The sequence below is a fragment of the Carcharodon carcharias genome, chromosome 4 (assembly GCF_017639515.1).
Source record: "Carcharodon carcharias isolate sCarCar2 chromosome 4, sCarCar2.pri, whole genome shotgun sequence".
Classification (NCBI taxonomy): Eukaryota; Metazoa; Chordata; class Chondrichthyes; order Lamniformes; family Lamnidae; genus Carcharodon; species Carcharodon carcharias.
In genome coordinates this window covers 124,588,046-124,614,886 of record NC_054470.1, presented here as the reverse complement: position 1 = coordinate 124,614,886, position 26,841 = coordinate 124,588,046, and the positions used below count along the sequence as shown (strand labels likewise).

The 26,841-nt window shown below is 42.2% G+C and overlaps 1 protein-coding gene across 3 annotated transcripts in view; it reads right to left on the bottom strand.

Annotated features, from left to right (window-relative positions):
• Positions 1–26,841, bottom strand: part of fbxl17 (F-box and leucine-rich repeat protein 17) — an 869,933-nt gene that overhangs the window by 824,578 nt on the left and 18,514 nt on the right. For all 3 annotated transcript variants that reach the window (XM_041185747.1, XM_041185749.1, XM_041185748.1), the window contains exon 4: positions 24,403–24,525. In XM_041185747.1, the coding sequence (XP_041041681.1) occupies positions 24,403–24,525 (123 nt within the window). The remainder of the gene's footprint in view (positions 1–24,402; positions 24,526–26,841) is intronic.

The window sequence follows — 26,841 nt, the reverse complement described above, 5'->3', positions numbered from 1 at the left end:
AAGGATGAGTCAGAAATTTGAACAGACACATTGTCCACATAACACTGAGTTCATACAATGAGCTATACTAACATATTGTTGTCTTCAAAAGAGTGAAGATTAACAGGAATTATTGGCATGCAATTTAGAAATGCACCTCAGTAAAGTGGGCTCTAAAGAACATGCAAAATAGGAGTAGGTGTAGGCCATACAGTCTCTCGAACCTATTCCATCATTCAACAAGATCATGGCTGATATAAAAGCAAAATACTGCGGATGCTGGAAATCTGAAACAAAAACAAAAATAGCTGGAAAAACCCAGCAGGTCTGACAGCATCTGCGGAGAGGAACACAGTTAACGTTTCGAGTCCATATGACTCTTCATCAAAACTAAGGAAATGTAGAAATAGGGTGAAATATAAGCTGGTTGAGGAGGGTGGGACAGGTAGAGCTGAATAGAGGGCCAATGATAGATGGAGGCAAAGAAGAGATTACCAAAGATGTCATAGACAAAAGGACAAAGGGGTGTTTGACAGTGGTGATATTATCTAAGGATTGTGCTAATGGTGACATTAAGAGTGGAAAGCAGGACAAGCAAGTGACAGATGGCCCTAGTCAGGGTGGGGGGGAATCGAAATGGATAAAAGGTGGAGATAAAACAATAGATAGAAATAAATAGGCAGGAAAAGAAAAATATATTGTAAAAATGATAAATTATTGGAAAAAGGAGGATCGGAAAGGGGGTGGGGATGGAGGAGAGAGTTCATGATCTGAAGTTGTTGAACTCAATGTTAAGTCCGGAAGGCTGCAGAGTGCCTAGTCGGAAGATGAGGTACTGTTCCTCCATCATGGCTGAGCTAATCTCGGCCTGAACTCCACTTATCTGCTTATTCCCCATAACTCTTGACTCTCCTACAGTTCCCCTGCCCATCTCAGACTTGAATATATACAATGGTTCAAGCTTTGGTTCAAGCTTTTTTTTATTATTCGTTCAAGGGATGTGGGCTTAGCTTTCGGCTGGGCCAGCATTTATTGCCCATCCCTAACTGCCCTCGAGGTGGTGGCGATGAGTTGCCTTCTTGAACTGCTGCAGTCCATGTGCTGTAGGTACACCCACAGTGTAGTCGAGAGGGAGTTCCAGGATTTTGACCAAGCAACAATGAAGGAACAACAATATAGTTCCAAGTCAGGATGGTGAGTGACTTGGAGGGGAACTTACATGTGGTGGTGTTCCCATGTATCTGCTGCCCTTGCCCTTCTAGATGGTAGTGGTCGTGGGTTTGCAAGGTGCTGTCAAAGGAGCCTTGGTGAGTTTCTGCAGTGCATCGTGTACACGGTGCACACTGCTGCAACTGTGCATCAGTGATGCAGGGAGTGAATGCTTGTTAATGGGGTACCAATCAAGCAGGCTGCTTTGTCCTGGTTGGTGGCAAGCTTCTTCAGTGTTGTTGGACCTGCATTCATCCAGGCTAGTGGAGAGTATTCCATCACACTCCTGACTTGTGCCTTGACAGGCTTTTGATAAGTTACTTGCCACAGGGTTCCTCATCTATGGCCTGCGACTGTAGCCACAGTGTTCAAGGGGTGTAGTGGTATTGTTGCTACACTCATAATTCAGAAACCTAGGGTAACGCTCTGGAGACGCGGATTCGAATCCCATCATGGCAGATAGTGGAATTTGAATTCAATAAAAATCTGGAATTAAAAGTCTAATGATGTAAAAATCTATCTGGTTCTCTAATACCCACTAATAAGGGAAGGAAATTTGCCATCCTTACCTGATCTGGCCTACATGTGACACCAGACCCACAGCAATGTCGTTGACTCTTAAATGTCCTCTGAACGAGGGATGGGAAATAAATGCTGGCCTGGCCAGTGACACCCACATCCCGTGGATGAATAATAAAAATGGCTAGTCCCGTTCAGTTTCTGCTTAACGGTAATCACCAGGATATTGACAGTGGGGGACAAGGGGCAATGGCCAGAATCTTGTTGGAGCAAAGAATTCTGAAGTTTTACTCCGAAAAAAGAAATTCCTGCTCATCTCTGTCTTAAATGAGTAAAGGCCCAGCCTCCTCAACCTTTCCTCATAAGTCAAATCCCTCATTTCAGATCAACCTAGAGAGCCATTTCTGAACTACCACCAGTGCAAGTATAACTCTCCTTAAAAAGAGGCCTAAACTGTATGAAGTATTGCAGGTGTGGTCTCATTAATGACCTGTACAGTTGTAGCAAGACCTCCCTATCTTTATACTAAAATAGGAATTATGAACAGCTCCTCAAGCCTACCCTGCCATTCAATAGATGATGGCTGATCTGATTGTGATCTCAACGCCACCATGTGACCTAACTCTGATGCCCTTTGAACATTTTTAAGACAGAGGCAGATATGACCCTACTCCACCATTCTCTGGGGAAGGAAGTTCCACAGACTCACAACCCTCAGAAAAAAAATTCTCCTCCTCTCTGTCTTAAATGGGAAAATCCATATTTTAAAATTGTGTCCCTCTAGTTGTGGTCTCTCCAACAAGGTGAAATACCCTTTCGGCATCCACTCAGTCAAGACCCCTCAGGATCTTAAATGTTTCAGTAAAAATCACCTCTCATTCTTCAAACTCCAATGAATGCAGGCCCAACCTCCAACCTTTGCTCATAAAATAATCCCTTCATCCAAGGAATCAGTCGAGTGAACCTTCTCTCAACTACTTCAAATGCTATTAGGTCCTTTCTTAAATAAGGAGACCAAAACTGTATACAGTACTCCAGGTGTGGACTCACCAATGTCCCCTACAACTGTAGCAAAACATCCCTACTTGCATATGCCATTCCACTTGCTGTACCTGCATACTAACTTTTTGTGATTCATGTAACAGGACATGCAGATTGTCTGTACCTCAGAGTTCTGCTATCTTTCTTCATTTAGATAACATGCTGTTTTTTATTCTTCTTGCCAAAATGGACAAGCTCATATTTTGCCACATCATTCTCCATCTGCCAAATTTTTGCTAATACACTTCAGGGCTCTACAAAGGCATACAGATAAATTATGTCCTCTTTACTACTGACTTCCCTACTGTTGGCCAGGCGCTGCAGCTGAATTGCTGACACAGGCAAAAGCAACTTTTGACCTGAAGTAACCTGAGTCCAGTCACTGGCCTGAGCAACTTTTGAAACCTGACTCCAGTCACTGGGTCCGAACTGGCAAGAACTGGTTTTAAAGTAGCTGAGTGTCTTGAAGTCAAAGGAAATGTGATGAGTGCTTATTTAGAAAAGGAAGAACAAGGTGATACTGCAAGTCTTGGAACAGAGTCAATGAGAATGTGCCACAGATCAGGCAAGCAGGCCTCAACCAACGGGAAAGAGAAAGCACAGCTTGATGACATGAGATTCAGTTTAAGACTGAAAGGATTTCAGGCGTGGAACAGCGAGACTATGGAGACCAACCATTGCAGAAGCAGAAGAATCTACATCAGCAACATAGAGACGCAAGAGAGAGAGAATGGAACGCCTGGCCAGTATCAACTCTCCTTTTCGGGTATTAGCTTTTATATTCTTTGACCACTCAGGGATTGTCAGAGAAATCTAGTGGGTGTGCATTTAGATCCTAGTTTTCGGTATAAAACTGTATAACCTGCTGTAAACTGCATATCTATATTTAACAAGACAAATCATCTGCATATAGCTTATACAACAACGTGAATAAATCGAATTTAGAGTTAAGAGAGAATGGACTCTTCTCCTCTGTGAACTAAGCCAACAACTGTTACCAGTGACCTCCAGCAATACTACCCATTTCTGTGTCATCAGCATATTTAGCAATATTTGGTCCCTTTATTCAAACCATTGATGTATGTTGTAAATAGTAAAGGCCCAGCACTGATCCCTGTGGAACTGTACTTATTCCATCTTTCCAAACCAAAAATTATACATTTATGACTATTCTGCTTCCTGTTCGCTAGCCAATCCTCTATCTGTGCTCATGTGACTCCTACATCATGAGCTCTTACTTTGTACAGTAACCTTTGATGTGGCACCTTGTCAAATGTCTTCTAGATATCCAAGTACAGCACATCCACAGGTTCCTCTTTATCTATGCTGCTAGTTACTTCCTCAAAAGAAGTCTAATACATAAGTAAAACACGATTTCCTTTGCACAAAATCATGCTGGCTCTGCCTGATTGCATTGAGATTTTCTAAGTGCCCTGACATAACATCCTTAATAACAGATTTTCCTTATGACAGATGTTATGCTAACCAGCCAGTACTTCCCTGCTTTCTGTCTCCCTCCTCTCTTGAATACAGGAGTTACATTGTTATTTTCAAGTCTGATGGTACTTTTCCAGGATCGAGGGAGTTTTGTAAAATTTAAAGCAACGCCTCAGCAGCCACTTCTTTTAAGACCCTCGGATGAAGTCCATCAGGGCCTGGGGACTTGTCAGCTTTCAGTTCCTGTAATTTTCTGAGTGCAATTTCCCTGGTGATCCTAATTGTTTTAAGTTCCTCCCTCCTTTTCACCTTTTGATTCACAATTACCTGTGAGATGTTGTGTGTATGCTGAACAGTGAACACAAATGTAAAAAAAAACCTGTTCAATTCATCCGCCCTGTGCTCATTTTCCATTATTAATTCCCCAGACTTACTTTCTAGGGGAACAATGCTCACTTTACTTACTTACTCTTTTCCTTTCAAATATCTGTAGGTATCTATCAACATCACTTCACACTGTGTCTGAGTTTTGGAAAATTACAACCAATATCTCTGTAGCCACTTCTTTTAGAATCAAGAATGCAAGCAATCACGTCCAGGGAACTAGTTAGCCTTTAGTCACATTGGGTTACCTAGTACTTTTGCTCCGGTGATATTAAGTTCCTCCCTCCCTTTTGCCAATCTTCTAATATTATTGAGATGCTTTTCATGCCTTTGCCCGTGAAGCCAGCTACAAAATAGTTGTTCAACATCCTAGCCACTTTCTTATTTCCCATTATTTCTTCCCAGTCTCACCATGTAAGGAACCAACATTTAATTTAGCTACCCACTTCCTTTCCAAAAGCTATTACTGTCTGTTTCTATATTTCCTACTAGTTTACTCTAAAGCTATTTTCTCTATCTTATTTTTATTAATCACCCTTTGCTCGTTTCCAAAATTTTCCCAAACTTCGGGCCTATCAAAAACCTTAGCAACAATAAAAATAGCAAGGGGGTTCTCAAGTGTTAAGAACTGCTTCATCAAGATAATGTTAACAGCATAACAAGTTCTCAATCCAAATGTTATTGATCCACATTGATCAATAATCAGATAAGAGGTAATATTAAGGCTTATTAACCAAGTCTTGAGGCCTCCAGTGTTGCTTTTATAAGCGACAGGTTTAACATGAACTTATACCTCAAATATGCCTTCAGTGCTTAGAAACCAACAAACTTTCACAAATCAAGACCAATTATGTTCAGCTTTCGGCAAGTGACACTGGAGTATGACTAACTCAATGATTGATTAGACATTAAAAAATTTCAGCAGGCTTAAAATCATGCTTACAACTTTCAGAACCTAGGACTTGGGACTGAGCATTCGGAAGGAACAGAGAAACGGGGCAGGGTGTTTAGCACTGCACGGCCGCTGCCACACCCACCCCCCCCCCCCCGACCACCCCACCCACCCACCCGCCCCCCTTCTTTAGTCAGCCATTCAATTAAAACATAGCAAATCTGTACCTGAACTCCATTTATCCACCATAGTTGCAGATCTCTTGATACACACATATAACAAAGATTCATCAATGTCAGTTTAGAAATTATCAATTGATCTCGCCTCAATTGCTTTTTGGATGAGGAGGATTTCAACTGAAACATCAATATAAATTGATAGTCCAAATAAATAATTCCAACAAATTCACCACAACAGTTTTCGACTCGTATGGATTATTGCCAAAATAAAAGCAAAGTACTGCACATGTTGGAGATCTGAAATAAAAACAAAGTGCTGCAAAAACTCAGCAGGTCTGGCAGCATCTGTGGAGAGAGAAACAGAGTTAAGTCCAATATGGCTCTCCTTCATCAACGACCTTCCCTCCATCTTCAGGTCAGAAGTGATTGCACAAAATTAAATACCATTCATAACTCCTTTGGTACTGAAGCTGTCAGTGCCCATAGGCAGCAAGCGCTGGACAATATTCAGGCTTCAGCCGAATGTGGCAAGGAACATGTGTGCCACACAAGTACCAGGCAATGACCATCTCCAACAAGAGGGAACCCAACCATCTTCCCTTGACATTCAATGGCATTGCCATCACTGAATCTCCCACAATCAACATCCTGGGAGTTATCATTGACCAGAAACTGAACTGGACTAGCCACATAATACTGTGGCTACAAGAGCAGGTCAGAGACAGAATTCTGCAGTGGGTAACAGACCTCCAGACTTCCCAAAGCTTGGCCACCTTCTCCAAGACACAAGTCAGCAATGTGATGAAATGCCCTATCTACCTGGATACAAACATACAAATTAAGAGCAGGAAAAGGCCACTGGGCCGCTCAAGCCTGCTCCGCCATTCAATGATATCGTAGCTCACCTGATTACAACTTCCATTCTACATAACTGCAACACCCCCAATAACCTTCCATCCCTTTGCTTTCCAAGAACATATCCACCTCTGCCTGAAAAATATTCAAAGACTCTCTTCCTCAAAAAGCAGTGGAAGCGAGTCCAAAGACTCAGGACCCTCTGAGCTAAAAAATTTATCTGTTTTAAATTATTTTTAAACAGTGACCCTGAGCTCTAGATTCTCCCACGAGAGCCAACATCCTCTCCACATCTACCCTTTCAAGACCCCTCAGGGTCTTAAAGGTTTCAATTAAGTCTCCTCTTACTCTTCTAAAGTCTAGTGGATATAAGCCTAACCTGTCCAGCCTTTCCTCATAAGACAACCAACCCATTGCTGGTATTAGTCCAGTAAACCTTCTCTGAACTGTTTCTAACAGAACTACATCCTTCCTTAAATAAGGAGACCCATACTGTACACAGTGCTCCAGATGTGGTCTCACTAGTGCCCTGTAAACTGAAGCATAACCTCCCTGCTTTTGTTTTGAATTTCCCTTGGAATAAACATTAACATTCTATTAGCTTTCCAAATTACTTGCTGTACCTGCATACTAGCCTTTTGTGACTCATCCACGAGGATACCCAGATCCCTCTGAACCTCAGAGCTCTGCAATCTCTCACCATTTATATATGATTCTTTTTTATTCTTCCTGCCAAAATAGACAATTTCACATTTTGCCACATGATACTCCATTTGCTCGATCTTTGCCCACTCACTTAACCTACCTATATCCCTTCATAGTCTCCTTAAGCCCTCTACACAACTTATTTTCCTACCCACATTTGTGTCATCAGCAAATTTAGCAACAAGACCTTTGGTCCCTTCATCCAAGCCATTCATAAAAATAGTAAAAAGCTGAGGCCCCAGCACTGATTCCTGGCAAACCACTCATTGCATCCTGCCAACCAGAAAAAAGTCCATTTATGCCAACTGTTTCCTGTTAACTCGCCAATCTTCCCACCATGCCAATGTTACCCCCTACACCATGAGCTTTTATTTTCTGCAATAACCTTTGATGTGGTACTTTATCAAATGCCTTCTCGAAATCTAAGTACATTATATCCACCAGTTTGCCTTCATCCAAAGCACATGTGGCTCCTTCAAAGAACTCCAATAAATTGGTTAAACATGATTTCCTTTTCACAAAACCAATTTGGCTCTGCCTGATTGCCTTGATTTTTTTCTAAGCGCCCTGCTATAACATCTTTAATAATAGTTTCTAATATTTTCCCTGTGACAGATGTTAAGCTAACTAGCCTGTAGTTTCCTGCTTTCTGTCTCCCTACCTCTTTGAATATAGGAGTTACATTCGCTTTTTCCAATCTAATGGAACCTTCCCTGAAGCTTGGGAATTTTGGAAAATCAAAATCAACGCATCAACTATCTCACAAGCCACTTCTTTCAAGACCTTAGGGTGAAGTCCATCTGTACCAGATATTTGTCAGCCCACAGCTCCAACAATTTGCTCAATACCACTTCCCTAGTGATTGTAATATTTTTGAGTTCCTCCCTTCCTTCCATTTCTTGATTTACAGCTATTTCTGGGATGTTACTTTTATTCTCTGTAGGTAAAGACCAATGCAAAATACCTGTTCAATTCATCTGCCATCTCCTTACTTTCCATTATTAATTCCTCATTCTCACTTTCCATAGGATCAACACAATTTGCTAACTGTTTTCTTATTTAAATATCTATAAAAACTCCTACTAAACGCCTTTATATTTCTAGCTAACTTTCTCTCGTACTCTCTAACTTATCCCTCCTTATCAATCTTTTTGTCATTCTTTGCTGTTCATTATTTTCTGTCCAATCTTCTGACCTGCCACCCATTTTTGCGCAATTATATGCTTTTTCTTTAAGTCTGATTCTGTCCTGAACTTGTTAGTTAACCACAGATGGTGGGGCTTTCCCTTGGAATTTTTCTTTCTCATTGGAGTGTATCTATTCTGTGTATTCTGAAATACCCCTTTAAAAGGTCTGCCACCGCATCTCTATTGAACTAACCTCATTTGCCAGTTCACTTTAGCTAGCTCTGCTTTCATGCCCTCATAATTGCCCATATTTAAGTTCAAAATACTGATCTTGGATGCACTCGTTTCTCCCTCAAAATGAATGTCAAATTCAATTAAATCATGATCACTGCTACCTAGGGGTGCCTTCACTATGACAATATCAATTAATCCTCTCTCACTGCATGATACCAGGTCTTGTGTAGCCTGCTTTCTGGTCAGCTCCAGATTGTGCTGTTCTAAGAAACTATCCCAAAAACATTCTATGAACTCATCTATGCTACCTTTGCCCATTTGATTTTGCCAGTACATTTCTGGGTTAAAATCTCTCATGAATGCCACTGCATTCTGACAATCTCCCATCAACTATTCCTTCATACTCTGGCCTACCACGTGGTTACTGTTCAGAGGCCTGTAAACCATCCCACAAGTGACTTATTGCCTTTATCATTTCTCAATTCTACCCAAACTGCTTCCACATCCTGGTTTCCTGAACTTAGGTCATCCTGTCTCAGGTACTAATGCCATCTTTAATTAACAGAGCTCTCCTCCGCCTTTTCCGAGCTTCCTGTCCTTTCAAAATGTCACGTACCCTTCAATATTCAGGCCCTAATCTCCATCATCTATAGTGATGTCTCTGTGATGGCTTTCAGATCATACTTATTTATTTCTAATTGTGCTATCAGTTCAACTGTTTTGTTTCGACTGCGACGTGCATTCCGATACAGAGCATTTCGTTTTATCCTTTTATTACTTTTGCAATGTCTCGCTTATCTGCTGTTTTACTGTTAGATTTGTACTTTCTGTCCCTTCCCATCATGGTCTGTTTCTCTCCTACCTTGTTTCTACTCTTTGGTTTACCACATCTTCCCAAATTTGATCTCTTGCCCCCACTATTTAGCTTAAAACCATCTGTACTTCTCTAGTTATAAGGCTCACTAAAACACCAACCCCATCACAGTTCAGGTGCAGACTGTCCCATTGGTATAGCCCCAACTTTGCCCAGTACTGGTGCCAGTGTCCCATGAACTGGAACCCATTTCTCCCACGCCAGTCTTTCAGCCATGCATTCATTTCTCTAATCTTATTTGCCCTATGCCAATTTGCACGTGGCTCAGGCAATAATCCAGAAATTACCTTCGAGGTCGTGCTTTTTAATTTGGTGCCTAGCTCCTCAAATTGACAATGAAAAACCTCCTTCCTCATCCTGTCTATGTTGTTGGTACCTACATGGACCACAACAATTGGATCCTCCCCCTCCCACTGCAAGTTCATCTCCAGCCCTAAGCAGATGATCTGAACCCTAGCACTGGGCAGGAAACATAGCCATCTGGACTCTTGCTCTTAGCTACAGAGAACAGTGTCAATCCCCCTTGCTATACTGTCCCCTACTAGCACTACAATCCTTTTTGCTCCCCCAAATGGCTTCCTCTACCACAGTGCCATGGTCGGTCCACTCATCCAACCTGTAGTACCCACTCTCACACAAACAAGCTGAAAAGAACCTCAAACCTGTTGTACAACTGCAGATGCTGACACCCCTGCCCTCTGGATCCCCTTACTTGTCTCAGCTGCAGTCACACCCTCCTGTCCCTGACCACCTTCCAAATCAGAAGACACTATCCTAAGGGGTGTGACCACCACCTGGTATAAAGCATCCAGGTAACTTTCTCCCTCTCTTATGCACAGTGTCTGCAGCTCAGCCTCCAGCTCAATGACTCTGAGTCGAAGCTCCTCAAGCTGCAGACACTTAAAGCAGACATGTTTGCCCTGGATCACACTGGTATCCAGTTATGATGCAGCTATGACACATCCCATGTCCTGCCCCTCCTTATGTTTTAATTAATTATTTTATTCAATTATTTACTTTCTTTTCTGTACTCTATTAATCTGACCACAAACTCCTGCATTATTTTCAACCTTAAGAATAGAAAAGAGCTTAACTGCTCATCAGATACTTAAACAGCTAGCTTCTTCCACTGGAGGAGAGCAAGAACTGAATTCTAGTGAAAAAGTTAGAAAAAGCAAAGTAGTACCTCCCTCCCCCTCCTCAGCTAACTCCCTCCACTCACCAAACTCTCAGCACTCCATTGACATTACACTCCAGTGCAAGGTCGCATTGAGAATAACTGAATTTTTATGTTCTGAAACAAATGGACTAGCTAAGCCCAGGTTCAGAAAAATCAGTTCAAGCTAGTTTCCTTAATTAACTAACTGCCGACAACTGCTGCCAGTGGATAGCTTCTATCTCCCTGCTCAGGCCCCTGGATGAGACTTTGTATTTAACATTTAACTGTATGTATTGTTTAACTTCTAAAAAGAAAAGCAACCCAACCATGGCTAACAAAATAAATTAATGATAGTATTCGATCCAAAGAGGGGTCATATAAAGTTGTTGGAAAAAGTAGCAAGCCTGAGGACTGAGAGCAGTGTAGAATTCAGCAAAGGAGGACCAAAAGATTGATTAAGAGAGGAAAAATAGAGTATGAAAATGAACTTGCAAGGAACATAAAAAGGAGGGAGAGAGAAAACTGAAAATTACAGTGTGGTCAGCCTAAGGTAAAATGCTAGAGTCGATTATAAAGGATGTGATAACAGGGTACTTAGAAAATATCAACGGGATTAGGCAAAATCAATATGGATTTTTGAAAGGGAAATCACGTTTGACAAACCTACTGGAGTTGTTTGAGGATGTAACCCGCAGAAGGGAGTGCCAGTGGATGTGGTATATTTGGATTTTCAGAAAGCTTTTGATAAAGTCCCACATAAGAGGTTAGTGTGCAAAATTAAAGCACATGGGATTGAGGATAATATATTTGCATGGATTGAGAATTGGTTAACAGACAGAAAACAGAGTGAGAATAAATGGGTCTTTTTCGGAGTGGCAGGTGGTGACACGCGGGGTACTGCAGGGATCAGTGCTTGGGCCCCAGCTATTCACAATATTTATCAATGATTTGGACGAGGGAGCCAAACGCAATATTTCGAAGTTTGCTGACGACACAAAACTTGGTGGGAATGTGAGCAATGAGGAGGATGTTCAGAGGCTTCGAGGCAATTTAGACAGGTTGAATGAGTGGACAAACACATAGCAGATGCAGTGTAACATGGATAAGTGAGGTTACTTACTTTGGTAAGAAAAGCAGAATATTATTTAAATGCTAATAGACTGGGATATGTTGGTGTACAAAAGGGACCTGGGTGTCCTTGTCTACCAATCACTGAAAGTAAGTCGATGTAGCAAGCAGTGAAGAAGGCAAATGGTACGTTGGCCTTCACTGCGAGAGGACTGGAGAACAGGAGCAAGGATTCTTACTACTGCTGTACAGGGCCTTGGCGAGACCACACCTTAAGTACTGTGTGCATGGATTGAGAATTGGTTAACAGACAGAAAACAGAGTGAGAATAAATGGGTCTTTTTCGGAGTGGCAGGTAGTGACACGCGGGGTACTGCAGGGATCAGTGCATGGGCCCCAGCTATTCACAATATTTATCAATGGTAAGAAAGGATATACTTACCATAGAGAGATTGCACTGAAGGCTCACCAGGCTGATTCCTGGGATGGCAGGATTGTCGTATGAGGAGAGATTGGGTTGACTAGGTCTGTATTGACTGGGGTTTAGAAGAATGAGAGGGGATCTCATTAAAACATATAAAATTCTGACAGGGCTGGACGCAAAGATGATGTTTCCTCTGGCTGGGGGTTTGAGAACAAGGGGTCACAGTCTCAGGATACATGGTGGACCATTTAGGGCTGAGATGAGGAGAAACTTCTTCATTCAGGGGGGTGGTGAACCTGTAGAATTCACTCTCACAGAAGGCTATTGATGCCAAGTCACTGAATATATTTAGGAAGGAAATAGATGGACTTCCAGACACTGAAGGCATCAAGAGGTATGGTGTGTGAGCAGGAGTATGGCGTTGAGATAGCGGATCAGCCATGATTATATTGAATGGCAGAGAAGGCTCAATGAGTTGAATGGCCTACTTCTGCTCTTATTTTCTATGTTTCTTTGTTTTCATCTTAGATTTTTAGAAAGAGATTTAAAACTCCCTCAATTCAACAAACTATCTTGGATGAGGAGTGCAACACTCAAGAAGCTGAACAGCATCCAGGGCAAAAGAGTCTGCTTGATCAGCACCCCATCCATCAGTCTAAACATTCACTTCCTCCACCACCACCAACGCACAGTGGCAGCTGTGAATACCATAGACAAGATGCACTGCAGCAACTCACCAAGGCAACTTAGACAGCACCTTCCAAACCCACTGCCTCTCCCACACTGAAGGACAAGGGCAGCAGATGCATGGGAACGCCACCACCTGCAAGCTCCCCTCAAATCCACACACTATCCTGTCTTCGCACTATAATCGCTGTTCCTCCACTGTCGCAAGACAATATCCTGGAACTCCATTCCAAACAGCACTGTGGGTGCACCTATACCACATGGACTACACCAGTTCACGGTTCAAGTAAGCAGGTCACCACCACCATCTCAAGAGCTATTAGGGATGGGCAAAAAATACTAGCCAAGCCAGCAACATCCACATCCCATGAAAGGATATACTGTACGTGGATAGCATGTACTCCCCCAAGTAAAAAGAGAACAGAATGCAACTGGATTTCTAACGGGATATCATAGACTGTCTCAAGTGTTGCTGAGAGGGGAAAGCTGGACACTTGTCAGTAAAAATAAGTAATTAAGGAATGACTGAAGGCACAATCAGGAAATTTGTGTTGGCAGGCTTTTGAAGGTATCAAGTGAGGAAATATTTCTTAAGTGGATTTGGGAGGAATTGGTTGGAGGACAGAGATTTAATTAATGTTGGACCAGTTTGCAGTGGTGAAGAGAAGGGAAAGAAACTGCTTGCACATGAACAGAAGAGCGAGCACATCCTGAGTAGGTATTCAGAATTTGGTGCAAAGTGGGAATTCGGTGCATGGGGACAAGGTGCTCTTTGCATTTTTTTCCTTGCTATCCAACTTCTTAAACCTTCAGAGCATGCTGCAGCAGTAGAGGCTACAAGGGAAAGGAATCACTGGTAAGTAATGGGTAAGGTATTTACTACTTTAATCGCTTATAGTTTAAGGTCATTTTGTGGTTTACAGTTTGTATACTCTGCAATAATGAGGATCAGGAAAGAAGGGCCCTAGAGTAATTGACTTAAAAGGTTTAATTTAAAGGGATAAGTCATGGCAGGAGCACTCAAAGCAGCGGTGTGCTCCTCGTGCTCCACGTGGGAAGCCGGGGACATTTCCAGTGCCTGGGACCAGCATGCGTGCAGGAAGTGTGCCCAGCTGCAGCTCCTGGAAGCTCGGGATTCAGAGCTGGAACGGCGGCTGGGGACACTGTGGAGCATCCGCAAGTCTGAGAACATCGTGGATAGCATGTTTAGAAAGGTGGTCACACCGCAGATGAAGGGACTTGGGGAAGGAAGGGAATGGCTGACCACCAGGCAGTCCAAGCGAAACAGGCAGATAGTTCAGGAGTCCCCTGGGGTCCCACTCGCAAATCGGTATTCTGTTTTGGAGGCTGATGAGGGCGCTGGTTCCTCCATGGAGTGCGGACAGAGCCAAGCTTCTGGTACAATAAGCAGCCTGTTTGTACAGGAAGGAAGAGCAATAGTAATAGGGGATTCAATAGTCAGGGGAAGAGATAGGCGCAACTGTGGCCGTCAATCTGACTCCAGGATGGTATGTTGCCTCCCTGGTGCCAGGGTCTGGGATGTCACTGAACGGCTGCAGGGCATCCTGAAGGGGGAGGATGATAAGGCAGAGGTCAGAAGTTGGGAGGAGTTTAAACTAATTCAGCAGGGGGAGGGGACACAATGTTAACAGAATAGGGACACATCATAATAGAGTAAAACAATCAAGTCAGAGGGAGTACAGCTGTAATAAGCTTCAAGGGAGTAAGGAAAGGCTGGATGGCCTCTACTTTAATGCCAGGAATATTACAGGTAAAACAGATGAGTTAAGGGTGAGGATTGACATGTGGAATTGTGATATAGTAGCCATCACAGAGACGTGATTGAGGGAAGGGTAGGATTGGCAGCTCAACATTCCAGGATATAGAATCTTCAGGCGAGACAGGGGAGGGGGTAAAAGAGGAGGAGGCGTTGCATTATTAGTTAAGGAGTCCGTTACTGCAATAAGGAGAGATGATATCTTGGAGGGGGCATCGTATGAAGCTTTGTGGGTAGAGCTTAGGGATAAAAAAGGGGCAGCCTCATTGTTAGGTGTTTATTATAGACCCCGAGATAGTCAGCAGGAAATTGAGGAGCAAATATATGCACAATTTGTGGAGATGTAACAATAGGGTAATTATATTAGGTGATTTCAACTTTCCCAACATTGTGTTAAGGGCTTAGATGGAGTGGATTTCTTGAAATATGTACAGAAATTTTTAGGTCAATATGTAGAAGGTCTAACAAGGAACGGCACAGTGCTGGACCTAATTCTGGGGAATGAAGCCGGACAGGTGGCTGAGGTGATGGTGGGCGAGCATTTTAGTGATACAGTTTAAGTTTGTTATGGACAAAGAAATAGACAAGTTGCAAAAAAATGTTTTGGATTGGGGGAAGAGCGGATTTTATTAAAATAAGGTAGGATCTGGCCAAGGTAGACTGGGAACAGTTACTGGTGGGGAAATGTACAGAGGAACAAAAAGGAAATGGGGAGGGTACAGGCTCAACATGTTCCCTCTAGGGTGATAGGAAGGAGTAACAAGCCCAGAGAACCATGGATGACCAGAGATATTCAGGTTACGATGAGAAGGAAAAGAGAGGCTTTTAACAGGTATAAGGGAAGCAAATCAGCAGAGGCATTAGTGGAGTACAGACAGTGTAGGGTGGAGCTTAAGAAAGCAATTGGGAGAGCAAAGAGGGGATATGAGAAAACTCTGGCTGGTAAAAGTAGGGAAAATCCAAAGATTTTCTATAAGTATATCAATGGGAAGAGGATAACCAGGGAAAGAGCATGGCCCGTAAGGGACCAAGGGGGCAATCTATGGGTGGAGCCAGAGGACATTGCTAGAGTGTTGAATGAATACTTCATGTCCGTCTTCACCCAAGAGAATGAGGATGAAGGTATTGAACTCGGGGAGAGAGACGCGAGGTTCTTGAGCAAATTGATATAGGGAGTGACAAGGTATTAGAGATGTTGGCAGGCTTAAAAGTGGACAAATCTCCAGGTCCGGATGATTTGTGTCCCAGACTGCCGAGGAAGGCAAGGGAGGAGATCGCAAGGGCTCTGACCCAAATTTTTAATTCCTTTCTGGCCACGGGGGAGGTGCCAGAGGACTGGAGAACAGCTAATGTGTTCCGCAATTTAAAAAGGGTTGTAGAGATAAGCCAGGGAACTACAGGACAGCGAGTCTCACATCAGTGGTAGGGAAACTATTGGAGAAATTTCTGAAGGAGAAATCTCCTTCTTGGAGAGGCAAGGTTTGATCAGTGATAGTCAGCATGGCTTTGTCAGAGGGAGGTCATGCCTAACAAATTTGAATGAATTTTTTGAGGAGGTAACCAGGTGTGTAGATGAGGGGAGTGCAGTTGATGTAGTTAAAATGGATTTCAGCAAAGCCTCTGACAAGATCCCACATGGGAGACTTATAAAGAAGGCAAAGGCACATGGGATACAGGGTAATTTGATAAGGTGGATTCAAAATTGGCTAATTTGTAGGAGACAGAGGGTGATGACAGAAGGCTGTTTTGGTGACTGGAAGCCAGTGTCGTATCACAGGAATCTGTGCTCGGTCCCCTCGTACTTGTCATTTATATAAACAACATAGATGACTATGGGGGAGGTAGGATTAGTAAGTTTGCGGATGACACAAAGATTGGCCAGGTGGTTAACAGTGAGTTTGAGTGTCTTGGGCGACAGGAAGATATAGACGGGCTGGTCAAATGGGCAGATAAGTGGCAGATGGAATTTAATCCTGAAAAGTGTGAGGGAGGAGTAATTTGATAAGGAAGAATTCAGTGAACGGCATGACACTAGGAAGTTCTGAGGAACAAAGGGACCTTGGTGTGTGTGTCCATTGATCCCTGAAGGCAGAGGGACATGATAGTGGGGTGGTGAAAAAGGCATATGGGACACTTGCCTTTATCAATCACGGCATAGATTACAGAAGTAGGGAGGTCATTTTGGAGTTGTATAGAACCTTGGTGAGGCCACAGCTGGAGTACTGTGTGCAGTTCTGGTCGCCACATTATAGGAAGGATGTGATTGCACTGGAGGGGGTGCAGAGGAGATTCACCAGCATGTTGCCTGGGATGAAACATTTAAATTACAAAGAGAGGTTGGATAGAGTTCCGTTGTTTTTGTTGGAGCAGAGGAGACTGAGGGGCGACCTGATCGAGGTGCACAAGATTATGAGGGGTATGGACAGGGTGGATAGGGAGCAGCTGTTCCCCTTAGTTGAAGGGTCAGTCACAAGGGGACATAAGTTCAAGGTGAGGGGCAGGAGGTTTAGAGGGGATGTGAGGAAAAGCTTTTTTAACCAGAGGGTGGTGACAGTCTGGAATGCACTGCCTGGGAGGGTGGTGGAGGCAGGTTGCCTCACATCCTTTAAAAAGTACCTGGATGAGCACTTGGCACATCATAACATTCAAGGCTATGAGTCAAGTGGCTGGTAAATGAGATTAGGTAGGTCGGTCAGGTGTTTCTCACGTGTCAGTGCAGACTCGATGGGCCGAAAGGCCTCTTCTGCACTGTGATTCTGTGAGTAGTACTCCTTAGCCAGAAGATCACAGAGGATACGATGAGAATCATCAAGCAGTTTGGAGATGAGGGTCACAGAGCTTAGAGTAGTTGCAAGGTCCTTTTAGTGTAATAGGTCCTTGAGTTGATCAGGTTTTTGAAGAGATGAGGATGCACATTCCTCACTCTCTGCCTCTCGCCTTAGCTCACACACCTGACCTTATTCCTTTCCATTCTCGTCCACCTTGCCTCATGCCCTCACACTCGACCCTCCACACCCCCAGAAGATCTGAGGTGATGTGACCAAGACAATACCTGTCAATGTCTCTCTGCCATCTTCACCTCAGTAAGGCGATGCGGATGGAAAATGTCTCAATTGAGGGATATGGGGAAGGTGTAGCTAAGAGAGAATATCAGCCAAGAACTTATTGAATGATGGTGGAGGCTCATGAAGCTAAAACTTTGATGTTTCTTTTTTTAATGTGTTGTCTTTGGGGGTAGAATATTGGGAAAGGTTTGAAGGAATGAACACTATTTAAGAGAAATTAAATAAATGAATAAAAATACCTGTTACCTCTTTTATAAAAATTATCCAGATTCTTTGTGATGTTCACACCATTTATCTTAAGAGCTTAGTCATGCAAGTGAGCTGCATGAAATCAGTGTGCCAAACACTAATGAAGTAGTTTTTCATGGTCATTGTAAATTGTGAATTCCGGCATAGCCCAAATAGAGGGATAAACAGTTACAAACAGAAAGGAGCAGTGAACTGAGAAATACAGAAGTTGCTCCAGCGTGAGTTTTTAAAACCAGGGACTAAACTGTAAGACATGATTAATTGTGTCAACACTGCACTTGAGGTATGCATAATGTCATTAGTGTCAACATAATCTTTCATTTTAACCAACAGTTTTGAGATGTGCCCATTGCATTTCAGACATCCCTCCTTGAAAGAAAAAAGTCTTTGTTCTGTTTGGCTGATTGTGGCATCGACTTAAAAGTGTTAAGCCTCACACTGACCCAGGAAGACACAGCAATGAGGTCCGAATGCCTTAGACGGCATGCCAAGTTCCACGCAACTGCCCTGTAGCAGTACAATTGATTACACATTGCATAATACAATACTCTTGTCCTTATAAAACATGACGCCCTCTAACCAATTATAAGCAACACCTTGGAAAATCAGCTAGTCAATTTTTACCGAAACTGGGTTCTGATTTTTGAGTTTGCTCGAGGGTTCTGCTCAGGTGTGCAATGGGTGTTGAAAATGCAAGGAATTGTTTTACAAAGCATCAGAATATTTGAGATGCAGAGTTTAAAATGTTGGAATTAAACAAGTGAATCAAAATATTTATCATTCGTGATCTTATTAAATGGCGAAACAGGCTAGAGGGGCTGAATGGCCTATTCCTGCTCCTTGTTCGTATGATTAGGTAGGACATGTTTCTCAAGACTTCTTCACAAATGCTTTTGAATCTAATTATGACAGTAATCTGTACTAACATTTTAAAAGGAATATGCAAATCATACATAGGGGAAAAAAGCTAATGCAGAAGTATTAGTCTTGTTCACAAAATACTGTGTGGCAAACCAACTGCTGTTAAGATAAATAATTTTTGAAGGAAAAATAGCTCAATATTGAAAACACAAAAACACAATTGAAAACTCAATTTGTTGGAGCAGAATCTTTGTTTACGAAGTTGCACTGCAAGAATACAGAGAGAAAAGCCATGAAGTATTTTAGATTTAACAGCAGGGAGTACAGGAAATCCACAACTGACTGTAGTCATTTTTTAAGCCACAATGAAACAAACCGCTGTTTAAAAGGAAACATACCAGGCTCTTGCTTATGGAAAGGTTCTGTCAACATCCATCTGAAGCCACTGAATAGAGCTCAACTCATGAAGATTCCACTACCCTGAAATATGCCATGCCTCAAAAGTCTCCCAGTCCTCTAAGAGAAATACCATTCAAACCTGAGAGTATGTTCATGTTTTGTCTTTCAGTCTGTCTAGGATCATTTCATTTCATACAAAAGTCACAAATTTTTTCTTGGTTATCTCCGAGGGGTCTTGACAGGGTGGATGTAGATGGGTGGTTTCCTTTTGCGGAAGAACATAAAACTAGGAGTCACTGTTGAAAAATAAGTGGTTGGATTTTTTTCAGTCAGAGGGTCATTAGCCTTTGGAACTCTCTCTTCCTGAAAAGGTGGTCGACGCAGAGTTTTTGAATATTTTTAATTAGAGGTGGATAGATTCTTGGGAAGCAAGGGGGTGATAGGTTCTCGGGGGTAGGTGGAATGCAGATTTCAGGTTACTGTCAGATCAGCCGTGATCTTATTAAATGGTGGAATAGGCTAGAGGGGCTGAATGGCCTACTCCGAATCCTTGTTCGTATGATTAGGTAGGACATGTTCTCAAGGCTTCTTCATGAATGATTTTAGAGTCACAGAGGTATACAGCACAGAAAAAAGGCCCTTCGGCCCATCGAGTCTGCGCCGGTCAAACAAGTACCTAACTATTCTAATCCCATTTTCCAGCACCAGGCCCATAGCCTTGCATGTCACAGCATCGCAAGCGCACATCCAAATACTTCTTAAATGTTATGAGGGTTTCTGCCTCTATCACCCTTTCAGGCAGTGAGTTCCAGATTCCCACCACCCTCTGGCTGAAAAAATTCTTCCTCACATCCCTCTAAACCTCCTGCCCCTTACCTTAAATCTATGCCCCCTGGTTATTGATCCCTCCATCAAGGGGAAAAGTTCCTTCCTGTCTACCCTATCTATGCCCCTCAATTTTATACACCTCAATCATGTCCCACCTCAATCTCCTCTGCTCCAGGGAAAATAACCCCAGTCTATCCAACCTCTCCTCATGAGGAAAACTCTCCAGCCCAGGCAACATCCTGGTAAATCTCCTCTGCACTCTCTCCAGTGCAATCACATCCTTCCTATAATGCGAATTTCAGAACTGTACACAACATTCTAGCTGTGGCCTAACTAGCATTTTATACAGCCCAGCATAGTCTCCCTGCTCTTATATTCTATGCCTCAGCTAATAAAGGCAAGTATCCCACGTCTTCTTAATCACCTTATCTACCTGTCCCGCTACCTTAAGGGAGCAGTGGACATGCACACCAAGGTCCCTCTGATCCTCGGTACTTCCCAGGGTTCTACCATTCGTCATGTATTACCATGCCTCATTCGTCCTGCCCAAGTGCATCACCTCACACTTATCCGGAATAAATTACATTTGCCACTGATCAGCCCATCTGACCAGCCCGTCTATATCCTCCTGTAATCTAAGGCTATCCTCCTCACTCTTCACTACCCCACCAATTTTCATGTCATCCGCAAACTTACTGATCAACCCTCCTATATTCAAGTCTAAATCGTTTACAAGAACCACAAACGGCAAGGGGCCCAACACTAATCCCTGTGGAACCCCACTGGACACAGGCATCCAGTCACAAAAACACCCCTCGACCACCAACCTCTGCTTCCTGCCACTTGGCCAATTCTCAGTCCAACTTCCCAAATTGCCTTGGATCCCATGGGGTCTTACCTTCATTATCAGTCTCCCATGCTGGACCTTATCAAAAGCCTTGCTGAAATCCAAGTTGACTATGTCAAATGCATTGCCCTCATCTACACGCCTGGTCACCTTTTCAAAAAATTCAGTCACGTTGGTCATACATGACCTCCCCTTAACAAAACCATGCTGACTGTCCTTGATTAATCCCTGCCTCTCCAAGTATCGATTTATTCTGTCCCTCAGGATTGCTTCCAATAGTTTCCCCATCACTGAGGTGAGACTGAATGGCCTGTAGTTCGCTGGTTTATCCCTACCTCCCTTCTTGAATAATGGTACCACATTGGCACCTCCCCTGTGACCAGAGAGGTATTGAAAATTATTGCCAGCACCCCTGCTATCTCCTCCCTTGCCTCACTCAACAGCCTGGGATACATTTCATCCAGGCCTGGAGATTTATCTACTCTTAAACCTGCCAACCACTTAGAACCTCCTCCCTTTCTATGCTAATTTCTTTAATAATGTCACAGTCCTTCTGCCTGATTTCCATACCCACGTTGTCCCTCTCGCTTGTGAACACCGACACAAAGTATTCATTTAGAACCATACCTACGTCTTCCAGCTCCACATACAAATTACCACTATGGTCCTTAATGGGCCCTACTCTTTTCCCTAGTTACCCTCTTACTCTTAATGTACTTGTAAAATAACTTTGGATTTTCCTTTATTTTACCTGCAAATGTTTTCTCATGCCCCCTTTTTGCTCTCCTAATTTCCTTTTTAAGTTCCCCCCTACATATTTCATACTCCTCTATGGCTTTTGCTGTTTTGAGCCCTCGGTATCTGCCATATCTCCTTTTATCTCTTTATCCAATCCTGTGTATCCCTCGACATCCAGGGTTCCCTGGATTTGTTGGTCTCTCCCTTAGTCTTTACTGGAATTTGTTGGCCCTGTACTCTCCCTATTTCCTTATTGAATGAGTCCCACTGCTCTGATGCAGATTTACCTAAAAGTAGCTGCTCCAAGTCCACTCTGGCCAAATCATATCTGATCTTATCAAAATCCGCCTTCTCCCAATTTTGAGATTTCTGGCCCATCCTTGTCCTTTTCCAGAACCTAACCGAGTTATGATCACTATCTGCAAAACACTCCCCCACTGATACCTCTGCCACTTACCCGGCTTCATTCCCTAAAATTAAGTCCAGGGCCACTCCCTCCCTTGTAGGGACTTCTACGTACTGGCTTAAAAAGCTCTCCTGGATGCATTTAAGAATTCCACTCCCTCTAAACCTATCACACTATGAATAACCCAGTTATGTTGAGGAAGTTAAAACCCCCCACTATTACTACCCTATTATTTTAACACTTCTCTGAAATTTGCCTACATACCTGCTCTTCTATTTCTGACTGGTTGGGAGCCTATAGTACACTCCCAGCAATGTGATTGCTCCTTTTTTGTTTTTAAGTTCTATCCATATGGCTTCATTCGAGGAGCCTTCAAATATGTCATCCCTCCTTACTGCTGTAATTGATTCCTTGATCAATATTGCGATACCCCCTGTCTCGCCTGAGGACCCTATATCCTGGAATATTGAGCTGTCAATCCTGCCCCTCTCAACCATATCTCTGTGACAGCAAATGCATCAAACTTCCATGTGTTAATTTATGCCCTCAACTCATCTGCCTTATTCACCAGACTCTCCAACCTTGCCAAACTCCCTTGTGCTTTAACTGGCCTATAATCTCTCTGCCTTCCAGACTCACTTTCTCTCTCTTCTAATTTTGGCTGAACCTCCTCTCAGGATCCCATCCCCCTGCCAAGTTAGTTTAAACCCTCCCCAACAGTGGAAGTAATTATTCAGAATATTTCTTATGTTCCTATCAACCTCGGTTTGAATTCTATTAACATATTTTGTTTGAAAGGTAATTGACAAAAATGCCAGAGTTGAGATGAGGAAACATTTTACCCAGTGAGTTGCTGTCTGCAATGCACTGCCTTACATTAGTAACATATTCAAAAGGGAATTGGATAAAAACTCCAAAAGAAGAGAATTGCACAGGAGTGGGACAAAATGGATAGCTCTTTCAAAGGCATGATGGTCCAAATGGCCTTGTGCTCTGTTTTAAGTTCTGTTTCTATGAAGAGGTTAAATTGCAGCATTAGCATGTGTGCTATTGGCTTGTCATGATTTAATATTGCTAACTTTCAACCTTTTTCAAGTGAGAAGATATGATTTTTAAATCATGATGTTTTGCAACTGTACAGACAAACAACACTTTTAAGATGAACTTTTGAACTGAGACTGACCTCATGGCATCAGCAGGTTTTAATATGAAGTAACTAGCTGTTTAACAGAGACGCCAATTGGGAATGTGTATTGACCTCAAACTTGACAGCACTGATATTAATGATACTAAGGATAAAACATCTGAGTAAACATTAACTTTAATTAGAGTTTAGAACCAAAGACCGGTGCAGGATGATACATAAATCAATGACAGATCAGCAGTTTTAGTTGGTGGAACAACAATTATAGCTAACAGAAAAACGTGCACTAAGAAAACAAAATAGGGAACTACACCAATCTCATTAGTTGACAAGAAAGCTTGTTCATGACAAAATCAGCTTAACAGCTATTAATAAGGTTATTTGTCTCTCAATACAGTAATTTGTTTTTAAATTTTGGGCATCCTCATGTAATGTGAAACCATGATACTGGCGACTTAGTAGGGAGTAAGAGAAAAATGAATTATAGCAAGAATCTGAACTTGAAGGGTTCATTCGCTCAATCTCATCACTTCAACATGTTTCCGCAACAACCAGATTTGGCTCAAGTACGATATAGAGTCAATTGTGCTCTTCACAGGATACACTCCAACAACTCACCAAGACTTCTTCAACAACAACTCACAAATCCACGACCTTCACCACCTAGATGAGCAAGGGCAGCAGGTGCACAAGAAAACCACCACTTTCAAATCATATACCATCCTGGTGTGGAACATATCATCACTCCTTCACGATCTCTGCATCAAAATTCTGCAACACCCTCCCTAACAGCACTGTGGGGGTAACTACACCACATGGGCTGCATCTGTTCAAGAAGGCGGTGCACTACCCCTTTCTCATGGGTAATAAATGCTGGCCTTGATGGCAATACCTACATACCTTGAATGATCTTTAAAAAAAAAAAGAGACAATAAAATTTACAGCAAATTGCACATTAGACAATCCACTCTCCAAACTGAAGGAGGCAGTGTGTGGGATAACCAATTCTATTGGTCAATTATAAAATGCTTAAAAACATTTTAAAGCTTCATATAATACCTTGTTTATTTAACAAACTATTTTAAGTGACCTTCAAACCTGTTTAGAAATACTTGAAAGACATACGGAATTTGACACAATTTATCACAAACTGCTCAGCATAAAAGCAGTGTATTTTAGTACTGTAAATTATTTAAGTATTCCCTCCTTCCTTCAAAAACATATTTTACTTACATATGCAACCTGTGAAAGACATTTAAAATAACAGAAGTGATTTGTCTCAGAAAATTCCATCATAGCACAGTGAAATCCATACCTGCTGTCGCCCACTGAGGTCGAGCTGTTTCCAAAATTGAAAATCTAAACCAAGATCACGCCAGTACTTGCAAACCAAGGATGCTGAAAGACATCTTTCCTTCAAAGTTAAATGAGCAAAGACCTAAAATGCAAAAAAGTTAATGATTGGCAGCTATGTCATCAACATTTTGCAATCAATTACATTGCTGTGCATTGCTTAAAGGAGAAAAGAGAGGGATTTGCAGCAGTAACAATTTATATTTATAGAGCACCTTTAATGTACTGAAATGTCCTAAAGCACTTTACAGCAGCATCATAGAACAAAGTATGACAACGAGCCACAAAAGAAGATACTAGGTCAGATGACAAAAAGCTTGGTAAAAAAGGTCAGTTTTAAGAAACTTCTTAAGCAATGAAAGCAAGGTGAAAAGGCAGAGGTGGTGTAGGGAAGAAATCCAAGAGCTTGGGGCCAAGGAAACTTTAAGGCACAGCCACCAACGGTGGAGCAATTATGATTGGAAATGCACAGAAGGCCGGGGGGGGGGGGGGGGGCAGCAAGATTATGAAGGGATTTGAAAACAAAGATGAGAATTGTAAAATTCAGAAGTTGCTCGACCAGGAGCCACCATAGGTCAGTGAACACGGGTCATTGGAATTGCTGTGAGTTAAGACACAAGCGATGGAGCTTTGAAGGACCTCAAGTTTAAACTAAAAGAAATAATAGGGGCAAGACAACAAGGAATGCAACTGTGTGGTGAGCCATAACTGCAAATAGTGGGTTGGAAAGCATGAGTAAATTTGCGCTTTAAAAATGCTGAAATAAACATAAAAACAAGGACAGTTCAGGAAGGCCCTAGAAGTGGAGGAAAGGCCAAAACCTGCAGATTAAGGGAAAAGACTATTGAAAAAAAGGATGAAATCTCTGAAAAGGTGCCAAGGTCTAATTAAAAAGGATTTAAGTAATCTGCAAAAATGCATCCTGAGAAAGTTATAATTTGGAACAAAACAAAACTTACCTCAAGAGAAAGTAACATGGTGAATGGAATCTCAGCTACCCCCAGTGGGCAGTTTATGAAATGACAGTGGGACAAGTTTAAAAAGACCATTTTTATTCCAAATACAGGCATGGGGGATTACTAGAAAAAGTTGACATAAAACCCTGACAAAAAAGCAGGAGGCAAGGTTTTGCTGACAGGAAGTGCATAATGAGATGGTTACAAGTCAATCACTTGTGGAATGACAGGCCAAATTAAATCTTCAGGTGATAAAAGGGCAGGGTGTATATATATCAGTTCCCATTATCAAATAAGGCAATTATTTATAACATTTAGTTAGAATTATTTATTACTTAAACAACAAATTTTTCAGGGTTTTTTCAAAATTGAGCAGAGTTGATTGGAACATAGGAATTTCTCTGCACAAGGGGACAACCTGAGTTGCTACTGCACCGGTACTGCATACACTAAATACGGACTTCTGAATTTAGAATGAAAAAAAGAGTTGGCATACATAAATATACACAACAAGACACGCACATCTAGAGATACATGGTCCTCCTGCACTTCTTTATTGTCGAACTTTAGACAGTTCTCTCTGGAGATGGAGCGTTCCTAATATATATATATATAAAAAAATAAAACGTTTTCAATCCTTTCCCAATTACATAAAGCTTGAAGTTTAAGTATTAATTTAGCAGTGCTCTATTGTCATTACACTCCAAATACCGCAATAGAAATTGAACTTCCCTCCCCGTTACAATTGATTTAAATATACATAATAATGCATCTTCAAACTAGTCAAAGCAGTATGTCAAGACAGCATTTCCCAACAGGATTGCTTGTTGAAATGACTTTACACAAACACACCAGAACCACACCCCTCAGAAGGCACTCATGCTGCAGATGTTAGATTTTGCCATGCTCATCCATGGTCATCCACCTTATCACATTTAAGGACACGAAGTTTGACCTATGAACATACTAACAAGGAGCAGGAATAGGCCATTCAGTCCCTCAAACCTAATCTGCCATTTAATAAGATCATGGCTGATCTGATAGTGACTTGAAACCTGCATACTGTCTACCCCTGACAACCAATCACCCACTTGTTTACCAAGAGCCTATCCACCTCTGCCTTAAAAATATTCAAAGACAGTGCTTCCAATGCCTTTTAAGGCAGAGAGTTCCAAAGACTCACGGCCCTCAGAGAAAAAAATTCACCTCATCTCTGTTTCAAATGTGCGACCCCTTCTTTTTAAACAGTCACACCTAGTTCTAGATTCTCCCCCAAGATGAAACCTCTTCTCCACATCCACCCTGGCAAGACCACTCAGGAACTTACCTGATTCAGTAAACTCCAGTGGATACAAGCCTAGTCCATCTAACCTTTCCTCACAAGACAACTCACAAATTCCAGGTTTAGTAAATCTTCTCTGAACTGCTTCCAATGCATTTACAGC